At 27.3% G+C, this 23,017-nt stretch overlaps 2 protein-coding genes across 2 annotated transcripts in view; one reads left to right on the plus strand and one right to left on the minus strand.

The window, feature by feature from the left end:
- Positions 1–23,017, minus strand: part of LOC135926263 (cytosol aminopeptidase-like) — a 61,168-nt gene that overhangs the window by 37,391 nt on the left and 760 nt on the right. The window lies entirely within an intron of this gene.
- Positions 1,846–22,848, plus strand: LOC135926262 (uncharacterized). Its single transcript, XM_065462068.1, has 7 exons — positions 1,846–2,043; positions 6,680–8,373; positions 15,284–16,360; positions 16,893–17,034; positions 18,037–18,297; positions 18,382–18,771; positions 21,918–22,848. Exons 2-7 carry the CDS (start codon positions 6,793–6,795, stop codon positions 22,418–22,420), a joined length of 3,954 nt encoding a protein of 1,317 aa, XP_065318140.1. The 5' UTR covers positions 1,846–2,043; positions 6,680–6,792; the 3' UTR covers positions 22,421–22,848.

Here is a 23,017-nt window from a genome sequence, read left to right on the forward strand (position 1 = left end):
TCAAAAATTCTGTTCTCCTTCTCCAATCTTTCCTATTGACCAGTGTCTTCATAAATACAATATGTAAAATTAATGTTTTAAATAAAATTAATTTTTTTTACAAATATATATTACAATTAAAATACACACAAAAACAATATGAAAAATCAATATTATAAGCAAAAAAATGATTTTTTTTAACATTATTTTCAGTTCTTTGGCATGGCAACGGCAAGGGGCTAGCAAAAAATTAACAAAAAAATATATAGGTTCTATCCTCTTATTATAAAAAATATAATAATATCAATGCGTAAATTAAAAGAATTATAAACAATTATGTACAAATATATATTATTTTCGCAAATAAAAATGAAATAATAAATAATATTTTACTTGATTTGATATTATGTAAAAAAAAATATGTCGATAACCTTTCACTTCACAGTTATTATTATACAGTATTTATTTAGTTAATAATGAATGATATTATAAAAAAAAAGATATAATCCCACCCGTTCTCAACCCCATATTGCAACTCTTCATATCAACACACACTCAATTACATAAATCATTGCCACTCTTTTTTTAAATTACCATTTTTAAAATATTTTTTAACAAAAATCGAATAATTATTTTAAAATATTTAATATTTATTCTAAGTAAAGTTAAATAGATTTTTAAATAATTAGTGATAAACATTTATTTTCATTCTAATAAAGTGACAAGGCAAAATAGCTGATTTATAGTTTACTTAATATTCCATAGGCATTTTTTGTGTCATACGTTTGTGATGTCATTGTTATTTAGAAAAATAATATGGTTAATTATTATCAAATTTTATATTATTATAATAGTAAGAATAATGCATAAGCGAAATAATTGATTAATTAGCTATAAGTGTTTGATCTAAAAAAAATATCATTTTATCAGTGAAAAGGAAATTATATGTTATTTCTCTTATTATTTTAATTTGAGTTGCTACATTTGAAAAAAAAAACATATTTTAAATAAGAATTTAATTTAATAATAAAAATATGTAACAGTAAGAGATATTTGTTATAAGAAATTCACAATTTTTTTAATATGGTAAATTACTGATTAAAATTAATACACTTCTGTTGGCTTTGTTAACTTAGATTCTAAACCTAGTGGAGTCAGGTTAGCCGATAATTCTGAACTAATTATATAAAACATATTTCAATCGTAAATTGATAAGCGTCGAGAGAACGAATGTGCACTGTAACCTAATTTCTTTAGCATTGATAACTAATATGACCATTTATTGAAGCATTAAAAAATATAGTCATTGAAATTTTAATTTCAAAATCTAATCATTCATTTAAATAAATATTGATGATGTTAGTTTTTATTTATAGATGAATGAATTATTTTCTCCTATATAATGTCAAGTTTTATATTTATAATGCAAAAATGTTTGAAAATCTTATTATTTTCAATTTAAATTAATTAACTTCAATCGAAACTTGAAATTTATTTATTGTAATATAACCAAAATATATAATTAAAAATATATTTATCAAATAAAGATTTATGATAATTAGAAACCCTTCGGGTAATTAGATTTGTTTACAGATTTTTATATAAATATGCATTTATTATTTAAATTAATAATGTCATTATTTTATTGCAATTGTAATTTAGTGGTTTTTATAATATTTTTCATTAAAAATAATGTTTTTTTTTTAATTTGAACGTTAAATTTTTTTAATTTGTCATTTATTTCTAAACAAAAAAAAGTTTATAAATAAATTTTTTAAAAAATATAAATTATAATAAATTTGTTAAATATATTTTTTTTCCAAGGATAATGTATATATTTGAAAAATTAATTACCTGTAATTTTTATACAAAGAACAAATAGTTATATATCTAAATAAATAGAATATCTAAATAAATAAATTTTCGAAAACAAAATCACTATCATATAAATATAAATTATTAATATTTGCGACTCGCTTTTTCATCGATAAAAATATTCAGCAATAATGAAGTTATCAATACTAAATCCCATTTTTATTTTTTTCCACATTCAAGACAAGATAGGTTAAAAATTTATTTGGCATTATATTTTATAAAATCAAAAAATTTCATTTATTTTTAAAAAATTGTCCACGTTTTTATTAAAAATTTATTCTATGTAAAATAAATGACTCGAAAAGAGCTCCTCATTTTTAATTTTTTTTATATAAATATTTATTGACTTTTTTAAATTTTAATATGGGTTCTATAAAATTGCAAATGGCTAGGTAAACTGCAATGTAAATCAGGCGCGTACGCAGGAATTTGATCTGGAGGGGGGGGGGGGGGATAATAAAATTTTTTAAGAAATATTATTGTTTTTTTTAAATATCAAGCATAAATTTATTAGGACTAATAACTATTTCTAATACACAATTTTAAATTTATGTGAATTATAAAAAAATTATATGTAAAGAATCACTTAAATGATTCAAAATAGAAATTTGATTTTTTTGAGCCTTTACACAAAAACTTTCCTAGGAATAATTGCATTTTGTATGTTATATATTTACAATGTAAAATCCAATCTTCGTTGTGATTGAGCTAATTTTTCAATTATCTCATCCTTGCTTGTCGTCAAATGCCTATGAATATTCAAACATTTCCATCTACTTTCAGATGTTGTACTTCTTAGTATGTTTTTCAGAGACCTGTAGGCTCGGCCCCCGGGCTGGGGAGTATTTTAATTTTTTAAATATACCCGGGTTGGGCCCGAAATTTTCAAAAAAACACCCAAGCCGGGCCTGAATTATTTAAAAAAACACCCAATCCGGGCTGTATTTTTTAAAACAGCCTATATTTGAAATCGTTATTATTAGCTATAATCAAAAATAAATAAAATTTATTTTAAAAAAATCCGAGCCGGGCCTGAAAATTTTATTTTAAAAAAAGCTGGGCCGGGCCTTAAAATTTTTAAAAAATGCCGGGCCGGGCCTGAAATTTTTTAAAAATAAACCCAGGCCAGGCCGTAAAAAATCTTAAAAAAAAATCCGGGCCGTGTCCTGCAAATGGTACTTCTGCAGGCCTCTGTTATTCTTCTTAAAAAAGAGAATGTTCTCTCATTAGTTTACTAATGGGAAGAGTTTATAAACCCTTTTAATACATTGGGAATTTAATCTAAAATGTGTTTGAAATAATGCAGAGCATCCATAGCATTTTGGGACTATATCAACCTTAGTTAATCTTATAAACATAGTAAGGCATCATAGGATACTAACAAATATTTTTTTTCCATCACCATCTGAAAAAGGTTGGGAAGGCTTTTGTGGAATTAATATTTGCAGATTTGTAAGTGCTGCATGGTGAATTAAAATTTCATTTATTTGGGTTATAAATGTATCTGTAATTAAGATATACTCTTTTACTGATCCTATATTAATGTTTTAACGATGAGCTTGCCTTGCTATAAGTCGTGGGAGACAAATATTAAACACGTATAGCTCTGCTTTTGACTCAACAATAAAATATGAAATTCTTCATCAACTTTAGCCTTAATTTCCTTGAGTTCTGATAAAATGCTCTCCGCTATTCTCATCTTCTTAATCAAGTCAATGTCATGTTTTTGAAAAGTAATACATAAAATAGTTGTATAATTAAATAATACATTCTAATGAGAAATAAAATTTGGAATAAGTATTGAATCCAATTATTTTCTTGCTTCTGAGGAAATATTTCTTTCAGGTCATTGTGATATTTCAGTAATAGAATTAATAATCGGCTCTTCTAACTCCATAAAAGCTGTTACTGCTTGATGGCGGATACTCTATCTAGTTGGACAAGGTTGCAACCCTGTTGGACAATTTCAGAAATAATTATTATTTGACTAGAAATTAATAATACGCCACTAAAATTTGAAAATAATAGGTAAATTACGCCAAGGAAAACTTGAAATCGAAATTAATTGATAAAATAACTTAGTAGATGAATGTGTTAAATAAATGTAATTAAATATATATATGAGATAGGAATAAATATTAACAAATATAAATTAATATAAACAATAATATTTTTCAATAATATTTTTCAATAATATATCCGGCATCTGCATTTTTTGGCTTTGGGGGGGGGGGGGGGGGGGGGGGGGGATTTGTCCCCCTGCCCCCCCCGCTGCGTACGCCAATGATGTAAATTATTTACATATAAATTAATCTTAAAAACGTTAGACGTTAGGAATTGGATTACTCGCTAAAAACATTAAGTCATAATCAGCTGAATCAAAAATTAAAATTATATTAACACCCCCACCCCTATCTGGTGATCCTTACTTGCCCTAATCTCGTCTCATTGATAAAATTTTAATTTATAAAAATACGCCATCTGATGAAATAAATATTATCGATTTCTATTCTAATTAATTTTATGTGATTTTATTAAAATATTAAATTAAATGATATATAGTTTATTAATTTATGTTTTTTGTTACTATATTAAATATAGCCATTAATTTTTATGACTTTTTATATCATAAGAAAATTAATCATAACTTAATGGATTATATAAATAATTTAAATCTACAGTATTTCCAGTTTATCAAGGTATTTTTTTATCCGTTCAAAGGGATTTGGATTTTAGTCATAATTTCTCAATATTTTAAATTAATTTACAACTTCAAAAAAAATTAAAAACTTGCCTTGCTAAAAAAATCCCGTACCAAATTATTTTTAAACTGCCCATCTATATAAAATTCTCTCTAAATTAATAAGAAACTTTCCAAAAAATTTTTAATACTTAACATATTATTTTTATACTGCCCATTTATATAGACCTTTAATAAAATATTTATGGGGAAAAACCAACCTAATCGTGCCCCCCTTTTAGAAAAATCCTGGCTACGCCTATGATTCAGATTAAGGTCCAAATCAATGAAACTGCCATGACAATAGCTGATTTATTTAAATTTCTATTGGTCTATTTACTATCACATGACCTGTCAGATTTGTAAAAATAATTAAATTATCTTTCAAACCTTTAATTAACCCTAAATCGAATCAACCTTTAATTCTACTCTTTACTTTTGTTACCTGTTTAAATATATTTCACCCAATTAAATAATTTGTTTCAGGTGAATCTTGAGTTTAGCTGTTGTCAGTTTACCAGTGGCGTATTTCGAGCCCCATTTTTTTCGTTATTTTAAAGTTTTTTTAATTAACATGTGATCCTCCCACGAAGCTCTAGATAGGCTATTGTAGTTGGCTCAATCGTATTCCGGTTGTAGGTAGCACATATAATTTAATGTTTTATTTTATCATATCATAAGCCTTTAAAACATGATTAAAATACAAAAGTTTTCATTAACCTCGAATAGATAAAAAATCAAGATTAATTGGCATTGATATTTTTTTTAAATGATAACCAATTTTCTCTGAAAATATTAGACGCCCATTTCTTTTCATACTAAATTTGATAGATTATTTCAATAAATGAATATAGTTAAGTTCATCTTCGATATACTAATGATTTGATTACCCGAATTTAAATTTTATTTCTATTATAGATTAAATTAATATTTTTTTCTTAATATGAAGTTATTGTATCGTTAATTTTTTTAACTTCAACTTGATATAATTAATAATAAAAAGTTCATTATAGCCAAAATTTCATACAATTTTGTGATAGCAGAATAAAATAATACATCTATCCCTAATTTATCTCAAAAGTTATCCCATATGAAATCCATGAATGAATCTTATGAAAGCAAACACTGTGGTTATGCTTTTGGAAATGTCACCAGTCTTAGAAAATACTCTCTTGAGATAATGATGTGTTTTTTTAAAGTAATTAGTCCCTTACAATTTTAGATGGAATTGGAAACATAAATATCTATATTCGTAGGTTAGACAATTCTTAATCTATAAAATTCAAAAAGGATAAATAATTAAATAATATTTGAGCAAATATTGGATTCGCCTTCATTAATTCCTTGTTTTTTAGGAACGAGTTAGACCGGGTTTTGACGATCGCCACAAGGAGGAATGGGATCTATATCCACATGGATTTAATAAATAAAAAAAATTAATTTTCTTTATTTATTTCGACGACAATAAATTAATATAAAGTAACATTAATCCCTCTATACGTAATTGAGCTTTTACTATCAATAGCAATTTAAATCTAAAAAACGACATTTTTTATAAGTTGGAAAAAAAAATCAATAAAGCTATATTATTTTATATTTTCTGCTCTATTTTAGTGATGAGATAAAAAAAAATAATAAAAATTATGTAATTATTTTATCTAAATTATTTTTACAATTTGAACATGAATTCTTTTTTACTTGGAATGGAAATTGGAAAGTAAATGGTATTTAATTTATTGTAAATAAAAATGTATTAAGTTTCAAAAGTATTTCATTTGTGCATAATCACTTAATTTATTAAAACCTTTTGTTTTAATTTTCACAAAATAACTTGTTCATCTGTTAATTTTAAACTAAAATAATATTATGAATAAATGATTGTCACTTGTGACAAAATAGGGGGAAAAAGATAAATCAAGTGTTCAAGGATGATATATTTCAACTATTTTTTTTTATTAGTCACCTATCCTCATTTTTATGTTAATTCATCGTTTATCTAATTACACAAATCAAAATCATCATATAAAATCAATTGATAATTTATGAATGCCTTATTTTATCATTTTTTTTAAATTATTAATTCAGAGGCTACCATTTTCGCATGGAGACATAAGAAAATTATGTGATTATTATAACATCATACAAGGTAATAGATAATACTATAATAAACGGAGAATTTCATAATGCTTAAATACTAAATGAATATTCCAAGTACCAGAAAGGTTTATTACATCACAAAGCCTAAATTTTCTACATTGGCAGATGAAAGAGTGGAGCAGGATTATAATCTTAAGGAAAACTATCTTAATGCTTATACAGATTTTTTATCTAGGATCAAGGATTACACGCTAACCCCCTTTAAAGAAATAACTACGCCCTTATTCATAAATCCAAGAGACAACGGTAATGAAGTGGAAAATGAAATTTTCAATAAAGAAATACATGCCACCGATTTGAGAGATCCGAGGCAGGCTTACGTGCAAGATAATATCTCTCGTTTGTTCAACGAATTTACCGATAACGCAAATAGCACTATACGAGTTTTGGGAAGCGATTATTACAATCATAACAGGTCTCCACTACCCTCACTTTCTGAAAATTATTACTCTAGCCCATTCTACTCTTCCACATCCCTCTTATCGGTGATCAGGGGCGATATCCTCAATAAAACGATTCAAACTGGAAACCCCTTGTCACAAAATTTATATGGTGCCGACAATACTTCGTGGTGGTTAGGTGACACCTCGTCAAACATTCTCAAAAAGTTTTATTGCTACGGGTCAGAGGATATCTGCAACCCAGTGTTGGCAGGTAGTCAACCTTGCGTAACGAGCTACTGCGACACGCAATGTAATGACGAACCCTTTTGGGTTGGGGGTAGCGCTCGAGTACTCACCATTCTCATTCCTATCCTCATAGCACTAGCTTTCATGTGTAAACTCGGCATCGCAGCCGTCATATTCGGAAGGAGAAAACGAGAAATGGGGACGGCTCTTAACGTGTACCTAGGGGCGCACACAATTTCGGATCTGTTTTTTTTAATTTGCGCTGGTATACTTCAATATTTGACATGGAGCGGAGGAGGTGTTTCGTCTGATTATTATTCGCGTAAACGTTCCGACTTGTCCTTAATACGAGCGGATTATTTGTCAACTACAAATCCCACTAACCTAGTTTATTCATTTAATGATAAAAATAGAGCAACTCAATCTCAAAAAATACATAATAATATATTGGGTTCTGGTCGAAACATTTGGTATTCACTCAGCGCTAAACTAGCCCGATTAGATTCTTATTTTATGGCCCTTTCTGAGGCATTTTGGATAATTTCAATATACATTCTTATCGCTGCAGCAATTGACCGCTGCTTAAGATGGAATAAGAGCGCGGCCGGTGATAGAAGAATTTCGCTAAAGCGATGTGGAACTTGGGGAGCAGTGGGAGTCGTTTCATTGATATATGTATTTGGATTAGCCAGTTCACTACCCAGAATATGGATGGCGTTCGAAAGATATCATCCTGCTTACAATGATAATCTATTTTTTAGGCGAAATACTGTACATGGATCTAGATTTTATTGCCGAATGTATGATTGGTTTGTTATGCTTGTATCAACAATTATTCCCTTGGTGGCTTTATTCCTGCTATCTTCTTTACTAACAAATGTCATATGTCGGGATCGGCGAAGGGTTAGAAAAAGGGTTAAAGAGTTAAAGGAAATCGAGAAAGCTAGAGGACCTGAACCAGTACGCCACCCTTATATATTAGACTCAGACGAGGTAATCATACATTATATGTTATAATCTTAAATAGGGCCATGTAGGACCTATTTTATCAGATCCGGCCCTATCAAAATTTTATCAAGTCCGGCCCTATCGAAATTTTTTTGTCAGACCAATCCATCAGAATCCGATCCGAACTTTAAATAATAAATTAAAGATATAGGATTTTCTAGCGGGAAAATCATAAGTTAAAAGAATATTTATAAGACATTATTATAAATATATAAAAAATTCCAATTGAGGTTCAAATTCTGTCCGAATAAAAATTTAAAAAACATTCTTCGGCTCAAACGAATCCTATAACACCGATCCGAGTTTTATTGGATTGAAGAGATATATACAGGGTTCTACAACAATAATGATTGAACATTCATTACTTACCAATGTTTGAATTTTCAAGCATCAACTTTGACTCATGACATTCTTTTATTTTATCATTCATAATTTTAAAACCTGTCTTAGTCATATCGTCACATTCTTGAAGTTATTAAAGAAAGAAAAACTTATTTTGTTAAACCTAAAATTATAACCTTTTAAAAATTATAATCACTTTTTTGGGACATAATAACAATTGAAGAATAATCATTTTAGCGACTAAAATTATGTTTCTAGAAAATATCTTATGACATACTCACCTAGAATGACGATTCAATTCATTAAAATGCATTTTAAAGCTTCGTTGAATACTAATCAGTTGGTAACCCACCATATTGATTTAATATTTTTCAAAATATGTTTTCATAAAATTAATGCAAATTGTTTGTATGGGTAACTAAAATGACTTGCCAAGCTGATTTGTATTTATTCACATGAATAAATCGTATTATTAAATGTCTGAAAATAACAGACTCATAAATATTAGTTTTTTTTAAAAATATACATGACAGAATAATTTGTTCGAATTTTCAAATATTGGTAAATTACGATATCTTAAAATATGAATTTATTTTGTTTAGTTATTTTAATTATATAAATTATCTCTAAACGAATTTGAAATTATTAAATACAGCCAAACGATATGTGATAAATATCATCTGAGATTTTATCTTTGTATAAGTGTGCACTAGTAAAAATAAAATTATCCAATTCTACAATTTATTTCTCTAATATTTAAAATACTTTTTATTTTTTAGCTTAATAGGCAAATTATATTATTAATATTTGCAAAAAAAGTTAGTTTTAGGTTTACAATTTTCATTTTGAAAGTTATAATTTTTGACATATGCATATTTCATAAGTAGTTTAGTTTTTTCCTATATAATTTGTCTGTATCAAATTTCATAACTATTATGAATAAATAGAATGAAAATCAAAATATCTATTATATATAAATAGCTATTACTCCCAAAAATTTGGAATAAGGGTAAGAAACATAAGCTTAACTTTCAGAAAGAAATGCGCGGATTATTATATTATTAATTAGGTAGACCTGTGCACCAACAGAATTATCTGCGCGGCGTTTCATTTTTAAAACGATCGGTTGGCGGAGGCGAATTAATTTAGACGCCGCCATAAAAATCGGCGGCGACGCGACGGCCTCAAATATTTTTCTAACTTAAATTTTTTTAATTAAAATAAATTCATTGCAAATACTTTTAAAATAAAATTTATGCTTTATTAAACTATAATTTGACGATTTTATTAAGTTATAATTATCATGTATAAATAATATTTTATTTAGATTTATAGGGCATAATAATAATCTTTTAGAGCTCAGAGTGAGCCCAGCTATGAAAAAACATGGTCGCTGGGTGTGCTCGTAGCTGGAACGCACAGGACCTTTCTAGCTAATAATAAAAGGAAGATCCAATACTCTTATCTTCCAAAAATCTAAGACATCTTTTATCTCTGAATTATAAGGTTAAAATAATGAAATTCTTTTTCTAGACTAGTCAAATAGTCTTGTTGCGAAGATTATTGTTATGAATAGATGAATGTTTGGTAGCCAATAACTTAAGATAATCGAATTCTGAAGCAACTTCCGTTATTTTACATTCAGCTTATTCGTCCATGTAAATAGAGAGGTAGCGTATTGACATAAAAATTGCACCGTAGTAATATTATTTTTGAAACGAGGATCTAAAAGTGCTCCCAACACCTAAGTAAAAAATAAAACAGAGAAATAATATTTAAAAAAAACTAATTTATGTATTTTAAAATACTAACTGAAGATCAGTTATTGGAAATCTATGATCAAATTTAGAGATGCGATGGGAGGGCTATCATATTCTTTTACGATTAAATGATTTTTAATTTCACTACGAAATAATAAGAATAAATTTATAGTAAATCCTTTTTGGGCGGAATTCACCAGTTTATTTGAAGGTTTTTAGAAAATTGAAAAGTTCATGCACCAAGTCCCAATCGAAGTTAAATAATTTGAGCTCTGGTTTCTCCATTCTATTTAATAGAATATTTATAGGATTTCTGTTATTGCCACTCACACTTTCCAGCATTATTAAAATACTATACCAACGTGTAGGCACATTTAATTAACCCAAAACGATCTTCATAAAAAGGATCATTATCACCATTTTTTCAAAAACTGTTGAATCTTAAAGCAACTATAATTTCTCTCACTTTTTAATGAGATTTATTTTATTAACTTTTTTATTCCATCGGATATCACTAGTGTAATCCATGCCCTAAACATAAATGATGGTCATATTCTCCTAGACGAACACTTTTCTTTACATTAGGTCTTGCATCCGTAACCATTTGAATTTTCTTGGACCTAAATCAAATTCATTTTTAACAATTTTTTCTATCTCGGAAAGAATAGTCGGTATGTTTTTGAGTGACATGATGTGTCGCCAATGTAAAAAATATAATATTAAAATTATCATCTATTTCGTGAAATGTAAAGGTAATATAATTTCATCGTCTATATTAGTAGGTCCATATATCAAAATCTATAGCACAAAAATTTGGACCTATATAAATTTTATTGACATATCATTCATAAATACATATCATCTAATCCACTCCGGCTAAGTGTTGTTCTATCTGTTAAATCTTTTGTATCTGAAATAATGCCATATTTCTACATAATAAAAAGTTAATAAAAAAATGACGCCTTAAAAAATTCTAAATGTGGGATGAGATCAGTTTTATATATTCTATTATAAAATAATTAGATATTTTAACAGTTAAAATAAAAATTAAGATTGCACTATAAAAAAATTATAATTATGTTTCAAATAACCTTTAGAATATCTTGCATTCCAGTATTATTTATAGAAGAGAATTACATTAAATCTTTGCAACATATGAGAACATAATTCCTTACCAAAACCAATTTTTATCTTTAATTGGGCCAGTTATATCTTTTACAATGGGTTAGAAATATTATTTTAAATTTTGTTTAGATATTTCTTTACATTATAAGGTCATGTTTGGGTAATTCCATGACAAATCGACCAGTGATTCGGCCGACCATCTCAAAAATGAATGAAACTTGGCATGTTAGTTATTTATGTTGTAAATGATAATAAAATCCAAATTTTAGAGCCCCAGCTCAACCAGATCCAAAGATATACGCCTTCAAAGTAGAGAATCGCGTAATGCGTGATTTCTTATATCTTGTTTTTCTTAAAAAATACTTAAGATAGAAGTACAAATAATATATCACTTTATAGCCCTTAAAATTTTACATTGGAAAATATTGAAAAGAAGTTAAAAAATTTTAAGTGTTTTTGTATTTCCGGTAAAAATAAAAAATTAACATTCCTAGGAAGGGATTTTTTTTTGGTGTTGATACTCTCTAAAAATGTTTATTACCTTTATATTAAACTATTTAATGAAAAATCTCGAAAGCCATTTTTGTTTTTTTAATTTTATTAAAATTTTTATTATTTTTGTAAATAAAAAAGGATAATATATATGGCGTTATACTAATTTATTAATAATATATTATATTTAATAATAATATATTTTATAGCGGTATTAAAATCAAAAGAAATCGATTAAGTATAACCAGTATGATGTCCTGGGGCAATAAATGAGGAAGCGGCCCATATAAAGATACTTTAAAATTATATTCAAGCTATTATAAAAATATATCTATTTATCGCAATCCATTTTGCGCTTAAATAGAAATTCTTGAGGCCGTAATTTGTATATATTTCACACTTCTGGATCTACTATCGTTATTATTTGAAATTAAAGATTTTATCATCTTATTTTATTTTTCATTCCTTTCTTTCTATTAAATTTTTAATTATCAATCATGATTGAAAAGAACATAAGGTTAAAAAAATATTTCTTTTTTTACTTAAAATTTTTTTTTAAATTTAAAAAATTGTAATAATGAAATCACTGTGTAGTAATCCATTCATTAGAGAAGGCCATAAGTCTATTTCAAAAAATCTACAAAAGGTAAGTTTATTTATATTATGGGATTCTGGATTTTTTACTAATATAATATCTTTTTTATTATTGGATATCGTGATTATTTTTATTATATATAAAATTAAATTACACCAAAGATGATTAAAAAATCCAAAGGTTTATTAACAATAGGCCAATCATTATGTCACTCATGTCGCTTATATTTGATAAATAAGGAATCCATTGAGGATATATCTGAAAATGAAGAGCCCGAACTAGCCCCATCCACTTCAACTTTGGATATAATAAATGTATCGCTAGAAGAAATAGGCCAATCCCCAATAAAAAAGAAAAGAAATATCGGCAAGAAAAACTTAAAAAAATAACAAAAGCATTAAGTCAAAACATATTAAGAAGCAGCCTTCCTGAGTTTGATATACAAAATAATAAAAATGACGAACTTCTTCAAAATTTAAAACATCATTATCCAATTATTTCTAAGGAAAAAAAATATCAACTCCTTAATTATTGCCCCCTTCTTGGACCTCTAAAAAAATTGAGATGGAGTTCAAAGCCACGAATTACTTGGTAAGAAAATTAAAAAAACTAATAGAATTAAAAGGATTTATGTCATCTCCCAATATAAAACCTGGGCAAACAATTGATCAGGAAACCGTGAATATTATAGAAAAATTTTACTCTTCTGATGAAGTCAGTCGCGCGATGCCCGGGAAAAAAGATTATAAATCCATAATGATCAAGGGGAAAAGAGAGCAGTCTCAAAAAGATTAATTTTAAACAATTTAAAAGAATTATATGAACGATTTAAAGAGAGGTACCCGATAATTAAAGTTGAATTTTCTAAATTTGCAGATTTACGGCCAAAAAATTGTATTCTGGCTGGAGCCAGTGGAACACACAGTGTGTGTGTTTGTGTAATTCATCAAAATTTTAAGCTTATGTTTGTAGATGCTAATTTGGCAAAACTATTAGCTATGCCAGAATATCCATTACATAACTGTAAAAATATTTTAGCTCAAACAATATGCAATCCAGCACTCCCTATTTGTTATTTAGGAGATTGTAACTATTGTCCAGGCACATTCTCAATTAAAAAACAATTAGATGTTGTATTTGCCCAAAATGACATAGATCATATATCCTTTAAACAGTGGGTGTCTGTTGATAGAAGTAATCTGGAAACAATAAAAAAATCTTTTCAAGAATTTTTAATCTTTTTTTTAGAAAAAATTCCACCTATGTTACGTCATTCCTTATATTATTATTAAAATTAACATAACACCATCTATATTATCCTTTTTTATTTATAAAAATAATAAAAATTTTAATAAAATTAAAAAAACAAAAATGGCTATCGAGATTTTTCATTAAATAGTTTAATATAAAGGTAATAAACATTTTTAGAGAGTATCAACACCAAAAAAATATCCCTTCCCAGGAATGTTAATTTTTTATTTTTACCGGAAATACAAAAACACTTAAAATTTTTTGATTTTTTTTTAATATTTTCCAATGTAAAATTTTAAGGGCTATAAAATGATATATTATTTGTAATTTTATCTTAAGTATTTTTTAAGAAAAACAAGATTTAAGAAATCACGCATTATGCGATTCTCTACTTTGAAGGCGTATATCTTTAGATTTGGTTGAGCTAGCACTCTAAAATTTAGAATTTACAAAAATATACAAAATAAATAACTATCATGCCAAGTTTCGTTTATTTTAAAGATGGTCATCGGAAAATCGCGTTTTTTTGGTCGATTTGACGTGGAATGACCCGTTTCTCAAGTAAATGTTTTATTATGTTTGATGTGCTGATATTATTTGAAAAAGATTTGATTGGATAACTAATTAAAAAATTCACAAATATTTTAAAAATAATCAACAAATTTATTTTGAAAATGAATAATTAATTTCATCCTCACCATTTTTATCAAGTGCTATTTGCAATCATATACAGACTTTATCTGTAGCAACACTGGTTCTCTTATTATTTGTGTCAGTTTTTAATATCATGGATCCAAAATGTTTCCATGCAAAAGAAGGTTTTGCTTGCAAGGATATACTGTATTTTGTTACAGGGTATTGCAATGCTGAATCCTTATAATTGTTTTGGTCCTCGATGTTTATATATGTTATAATGGAAATAAAATAAAAATCATTAATTAAAATTTCCTTTTATGAAAAAAAATTTTATATGATGAGTTGTAGATTGCATTAAGAAAATATTGTATTACTCCTTATATAATAATTAATGGTCTTATACGAAAGATTTGAAATATCAAAAATTAAAAGAATAAAATATATAATAATATTTCAATATCTTTTCTGTAAATTACTATTCTAATAATAACATATCATCTTGTAACAAATCAAATGTTTTTATAGCAAATAATATATATTTATTTTTAAAAATAAAATCGCATTTTTTAATAACTTAAAAAATATTTAATATTATTTTTCTTCTAATTACAATTAAATGATATATAAAATAAATATTATTTTTAATAATAAAAAAAACATTAATATTAATTTTTAAAAATAACAAAAATTGAAGCCAAACGTTATGGTAACCCCTACGGGATATATAGAAACTTCAAGCACTGGGAATTTAGGGGGGAGCGGAGGCGACATTGAAAGCGGAATAGGAACCGTTGTTACACCCCTGAGAAGGCCTCCACCCCCACCCCATCATATGTCGACACCTTATTATGCCTATAATTATAATAATAACCACAACGAAAATCTCGCCGAAAACTATATGCCTAACCACCTCGATTCGAGTTATTGTAAAATAAATCAATGTCCCAAGTACTCTCATAATAATTGTGAGATAAAAGCTTCGGATGAGAAGGGGAATGTAAATGATAAAAGGGATATGATTCAACACTTCAACACCCCCAAAAACGGGCATTATGGTCGATATTTCAATAGAAACGCTAACAATTCTAACGAAAAATGGACCCAGCGCCCTATCGATGATTATAATAATAATATGAATCGGGATTACGAATCGAGTTCCTCATACGATGACGGAATGTTATACAATAATTCTTCGGATTACTACAACGTTTCGGAACGGGGAATATTAATGAGACATCCCGGAGCGGGAGGACCTGACATCATCAGACGTAAACGGGCTAAACACAGGTTTTGGTCTAGAACAAGATCGAATTTTATGCTGGCTTCTTTGTGTTTTTTTACCCCGCTTCTACTCATTCCCTTTGCGCTCTCACAAATATGGATGCACAGGATTCAAGAAGGGGGGCCTACCGTAAAATCAATAGTATTAAGCCAAATATTTCAGGCTTTTATATATCTCAACGCAATCCTACACCTGTTTTTGTTGTTGGCTTTTTATGATAAATTTCGCCACGCTTGTCGTAACGTATGTTGTGGGAACATTTGCGATAATAATAAAGAGGAAGGAAGAGACGTAGGCAGGGAAATCGAAGTCAATGGACAAGGTGAGAAAGCTACCATGGTTAGCAAAAATAACCGAATCTCTAAGATCAAAATTGATAGGCAAAATGAAGGATCATCGAAAAGATCAGGAATTTGCCCTTTCTGGGGAAGCAAGAAAAGGCAAGGATACCAAAGAGCAGATAATATGAATCCGGATAGAGGGGATAAAGTAATTTTACACTTTCTAATCGAACACAATATTTCTAAATAATCCGGTTTGGAATACCTTTAATTTTAATCTAAACACTCCGAACATTAAAAACAACATTTTGCATCTTATAATTTCCTCAAAACAATTTTCAATATTAGTAATTAAGATAAGAGCAAACTGGATAAGAATTTTTCACGATTTTGTTTTGTTGGAGTTTTTTGCTAAAGAAATATTTTATCCAAAAAATATTAAACATGCCTGTGATTTCGCTCGAGATGGCAGAAAAGTTTGGGCATCTATTAACGAATATTCAGGCTTGCGTAATATTATTTGACTAAAATTTAAAATTGGTTAAAACGAACCCGTTAACAACACTAACCATGATGGACAAGTTAGATAGATTTTTGCACCCATCGCTAATAAATTTGATAACCTGTAAGCATTTCTTTGTAAAATTATATTATATTTAAATTCTAGCCAGATGTTTTTAATGAATTTAAAATAAACCTTTTGAAAATATTGTTTGCTTTAATTTATAAAAAATTACCAGTCTCAATTACAAAAAATTCAACAAGACACTATAAACATAGGAGATGAAGATGCCGATTTCGCCAGACCTCGCCCGGCAACTCCTATGGCGATCTCTATGCTTAGCGGTGCTGCAGCAGACAACGAAAATGATAACATAAATAGTTACAAAAAACAAAATATATTTGAATAAATTGAGTTACCCTTTGAAATAAAAACAATAAGGTATTTTATAGTAATGAAGATCAACCGCATATATTTTCAATTGTGGATGTTGAGATAGATGATAGGTTTTAGAGTAAATTAAATTCGATCAGCGCAAAGAGGTTTGGTATATAGGTAGACAAGTGAATTTTATTAAGAGTCCTGCAGGGTCACCGAGCCATTGCTAACAACATCAATAAAATATAAACACAACACTATTCCTTTTTTGGTTGATTGAATATCTCAATTAAAAATTAATTTTTAAAAATAAGAAAAGTTTTAAGAAAAATTAGCAGATAGGAGATATATACTATTCATTTCTTTATAATATTTAACAAGTTATTGCCGAGTATTTAAATTTAATGCATAAATTTAAAATAGAGAATAAAGTAAATATTTTGATTTGATTTTTTCTCATAGCATTTTAAAATTAGGGACTTGGGCTGGGCCTAGATGAAAATAAATTGTCACAAGGCAGCGGGCAGGTTCGAGTCAAAAATTGTGAAGTGGAATATAATGTTAAGTGTGACCAACAAAAGACAAACAACCATGAAAAAAAAATTAGAAATAAAGTTATATGTTCTAGATGAAAATAATTATGATCAAAAAAATTACAAATCTAACAAAAATTTATATGCAACTTTTTATAAAAATTAAATGTGATATCGCACCCCCATTATAAGTTTAAAATACAGTTGACTCAGAAATTTTTTATAAATGATATTTAGATTACATGGTACATTTAAATGCCTCGTAAACATTATAAATAAATGGTAATGGGTTGATGTCAGCTAAAACTAATCTAAGTAATATTATACCAAATTTCTATGTGAGCCTTTATTTTAACCATTATAATCACGTTTCTTTTTTCTGAGGCTAATTTTCCAAGGAGGAAATTGAGAAAATAATATAATATAACTAATAAACATTTCTAATCTAAATTTTATTTTCTAACTTACAAGAATTTATAGAAACCCCCATGGTTTATGATACGGAGGTTAGAAATGAAAATAAAGATTTGGAGGGAGGAGGAACCTCCACTTTTAAGAGATCCAGTAATGGTCTCGAAAAGATGCAAGTCCGATTGGTCAAGAATACATCACCGCCATTTGATGCTATTAACAACTTAGATAGGAAATTAAAGGAACCTTATAACGAAGAGGAAACGAAGAAGGGTAAAAGGCTAGGAATTCCCTATTGGTTTGGTGGAACACATTTAGATGGTAGCCGTTTTTTTAATATTTAAAAAAACATCAAATATAGTTTTTATTTATTAACAGATAGATTATTTTTTTTTATAATCCTAGGGTCTACTAAAAAATCAAAAGATGTAGGAAAGAGCAAGAATAGAAAAAAATCCAACGAAAAAGGACAACCAAACGATGTTGAAATAGCATTGAAAGATACTCACCGACTTGGTGATCAACAGAGTTCGGCTATTGTTAATAAAATCAATACACCCGCCGATCAAAATAATTTAGTGCATTACGGCGAGGTAGACATTCACAATATTCATTACAACTCCCTAAAGTACCTTCCTCCACCTCCCGCAACCACTTTGCAGGAGGCAGAGAACAATAAAAATCCCGACGTGGTCGTTTATAGGTCTACCACCACTACATTATCCAGGGTAGCTGATCCAATCATGGGCAACACTGATCAACAGTTGAGATCATCATACAATAAACAACAAAGGGGTTATTTACAAAATATATATAAAATTATGCACATTAAAAAATATAATGAAATTAATTTATAAAAAAGATCAAACGTCCAGTCCTGTTCCATCTCCACCTTCAGAACAAAATATAGAGCGTTTCCCAAATAGAGTTATTAGGTTACTTTTTAAAAAGTAACTAATTAATAAATTACTTTGTCCAAAAGTAACACCAAAAAATGATGAAGTTTTAAAGTTTATTATAATTAACGAACACTAAAATCAAGAGTAGTTAGGCAATATCGATGGGCTCAAGATCGACACCCACCATTTTAAATGTAAGCCTCAATTTCTGCAAAAATCATATTTATTTTATAATCTATAGCTAATAGAGATTTGAGAAAGAAATGAACATTTTATTGTTATTATCTAATGCTGTAAACATTTTTAAAAAAATCGAACGCGTTCGTGTTCAACGTTCATTGACAAAAATCGAACGCGTGTTCAAGTTCATGTTCAAAAAAAAGGAACGCGTTCACGTTCATAAATTCGTTTAAAATTTTATGATAAATTTTTTTTAAATTAAATTTAATATAAATAAACTTATATTTTTTAATACAATATATTTTAGCCATGTTAAAAAATAATTATTTTGATTGATAATATAATTATAAAGCAGTTAATACGGCATTAGCCTAAAAACGCGTTCTACAGGGGCAGATGAGGGGATTGCGGTATTATACTTAATAAACAGCTCTTTTAACGTGGAGAATTAATTAAAAACATATTGTTTTGTTATTTGCAAAAAATTGAGATAAGTTATCCTCCTCCAATTTACTCTCTACTCTCGACAAAAAAAAGGTTATCTAGAAATTAACAGTTCTCTAGGGTTTTCAAAGCATTTTTTTCAATAACGCTATAAGTTTATTTTAATAGGTTCGTTCTGTGGAAGTTTTATCTATGGCCATTGAAGTTTGGATGCTGGATGTATAATTGCAGAAAGAACATATTGATCCTTATATATATGTTCAATACTTTAAAAAAATAAAATATATGTAATTAATTGAGAGTGATAGGTTTAATACCTTTTATTAATCCCATTTAACACGGCGTCTATCAATGGTTGACCATATTTGAGGCCACTAATTTTTTTAATTTTATAATAACTATCGTTATTGTTGGGGTCAAATATCCTAAATGCATTATTTCTTTAAATTTAATGATTTAACTTAGTTATATCATATAAAATCAAATAATTAATATTAAAATCAAATGTCGTTTTAAATTGGAACCTGAAGATTTTGACAATATAATACTTTTTGGCTACATTTTACTTGGTAAGCATGAATTAGTTCCTTCAATATAGGATGTTACTGTAAAACATTTATCATATTTGGCCATAGTAATGATAATTCATCTGATTTTGGATTTTCAGAATCAGATTATGAGGATTAAATAATAATATCCATGCTTATGCTAATCTATTAATATAAAATATAAACAATTATATTCAAATTAATAAACTATGTGTTAAAAAAATTGAAATGTGAAAAGGAAATACACAGCCGATTAAAAAATATAAATACATTTTTTAAAAAAATTCGGAAATATTAAATTTTTCAAATAAATAAAAAAAATATTTTTAAAATTGAACGGACGTTAAATTCGAACGCGTTCGTCATAAAAAAGGAACGCGTTCACGTTCAAAGTTCGTCAAAAATAAAAGCCGTTCATCATTTTTTTTAAAAAAACGAACTTCGTTCTGAACGCGTTCGTTTACAACACTATTAATATCTATATCCTATAAAAACATATAATATATTATATTTTACTATAATTTTTACAAGATGTGCCTATATGATATTTTTCTATATTCGGCCAATATTAATCTCTTAACCAATTCCGGTTATATGTGAATATCGAAAAATATTGGATTTATGGATTAGTTGAGCCTTATATTCTTCATCAATAAGGTTTTTTATCTGTAAAATATGTTATTTTCTATAATTTTATCTAATGCTTTCTTTTTTCTTCTAAAATCTGCTTTCCAATGCTAAATAGATGTTCCACTAAGGACTTTGAATTATAATTTTATGAATAGTAGCTTTAGAATAGGATATTAATTTATAAAGGTAAAAGGAAAAATTTTGATAGGCGATATAAAAAAAATTTTTTTATAATGTAGTCCATGGTCATGATGACTTGAATTTTATTGAAATGGATTGTGCCTTTTTTTAATAAATAAATCGTCAACTTTAGACAAGATAGCACAACCGAGATAGTTTTGGGGGAAGGGATCTCTGGTAATTTTCGCCAATTAATTTAATCATTTATTCATTGTAAAGTAACGGTTTAAACATGTATTATGGAATGTATATGTGAAGAATTTTTAAAAAAAAGTCACAATTGTTAAAATTAAAATCTATATCAAACAACAAAAATATTTGACGGTCTACATTAAATATAAAAAATATAATAAAGCAACGTTATATTTCGCGTTACTCTAAAATGGTAAGGTAAAAGTAACGCCGTTATCTGTAATTTAAAAAATAAATGCTATAATTTTACTTTTTTTAAATACCGAGAAAGTTTTGATATATATTTACAGAAATCTCAAAATTCAAATAAATTGCACAGAATTATTATATTTATGATTATTCTTATTTTTAAATTTTTAATAGAATATTGTTTTTCAAAGCTTTAATATGTAAGATCGTTTATTTCAGCTTTACTTTCAAAATATGTGGTCTACTTTAATTAGTTACTTTTATAAATAGTAATGACGTGATTTTTATATATTTACATCACTAGTGTAGATATTATAAATTAGTGCAAATTTCTCAGAAGATTAGGCACATTAATTTTTTTAAACAAGAATTTAGCTTTTTATAGCCAAATCACATAATTATTTTTAAAAACGTAACACATATCAGAGACATATCATGGATGACGGCGCATATTAGGGATGGACGTCTGATCTTCTCTAGTCATTTATATTATACTCAGAAAATTATTCATACATTATATTTAAATATATTTAGTTCTACATTATTCTGTCCTGAATTTTAAAGAATTTTATTCAATTTTTAAATTCACAATCAGTTATTAGATTTAAGTTAAAGTTTTTGGTTTAAATTAAATTTAAATATGGGTATAATATATTTTTTTATTCCTGGTCAAAAATAGATCGTCAGCAATTTTTTGAAGATAATGTGGACGATTACATAGATAGCAGCGGAAAATTAACGAGAGGTGATATAGAGAAAGATCCATACAAGTATGGCTCCAATATTGATGCCAGTGGAAATAGTGCAATCACAAACAATGCAAATAGAGTGTGCCATTCAGAAAGAACCGGAACTTTTTACACATACAGTGGGGATACTTACTCAAGGGCAGGGAATTCACTAAGATCAGCCTACTCACCTTATTATTACTATCATCAATCTCCCCAAAGCACTTCGGGAAAAACTTTTACAGGCTATGATTTATATTACAATAATAATAATAAACCAGAACTAAAGGAGGAAAAAAACAGTTTTGGTAAGGCCACTGGGGAAAAGGGGTTTGATATAGGAAGAGGTTACAGTTCAAATCAAAATGTTTCAACTGCCAAGATAAGATATGAAAATGTAGTTTATAATACTAGCACGCTTTCTACTGCCTCAAGGCACATAAGTGAGGAGTAAAATGGCTTGTTTTTGTTTATTATAATTTGTGATATAAATTTTGAATTGAAATGTTCATAAAGATAACTTCATAAGAAGGATAATATTTCTTTTTTAATATTAAAATAAATGACATGTAGTAAAATGATATAAATATAATGGATGCAAAATTTAAACAATATTAAACACTCTCTCCCCAAATTTTTCAAACATAAATTTATTATAAAATGTTAATTTGCCCATAATGTTATATGCGTAATAGCTTATAGTGGTTAAAATATATGATTATTGATTATTTCTAAAATGATTTTGCTTTATATTGTCAATGTTAAGAGCACTTCTAATAATTTATGTTAAATTAATTGAGCATTTAAAATGCCATTTAATTTACTAGTTAAGAAACAAATAAGGCATTTTAAGCATGGTAAACTGTCTAGCAAATAAATTATTTGTAATATATTATTTTTTGCTCATTATTAAATCTTATGCCAATGAATTATACTTATAACATGAGTGGTATAAAATATATTTGATACAAACTCCATCTGTTTAATTTTTTTTAAAGATCTTAATATATAACAGCTATTATGTCTAATATATTTTATAATTTTATTTATA

Source organism: Gordionus sp. m RMFG-2023, chromosome 3, assembly GCF_954871325.1.
Source record: "Gordionus sp. m RMFG-2023 chromosome 3, tfGorSpeb1-WG-v2, whole genome shotgun sequence".
NCBI lineage: Eukaryota > Metazoa > Nematomorpha > Gordioida > Chordodea > Parachordodidae > Gordionus > Gordionus sp. m RMFG-2023.

Bases quoted from the DNA above. Each gene is read 5' to 3' on its own strand.
- LOC135926262 (XM_065462068.1), top strand. From the start codon at position 6,793: ATGAATATTCCAAGTACCAGAAAGGTTTATTACATCACAAAGCCTAAA. The intron at 16,361-16,892 runs GTAATTTTACAC...AAAAATTACCAG, and splicing joins ATCCGGATAGAGGGGATAAA to TCTCAATTACAAAAAATTCA. The intron at 18,772-21,917 runs GTTATTTACAAA...GGTCAAAAATAG, and splicing joins ATACAATAAACAACAAAGGG to ATCGTCAGCAATTTTTTGAA.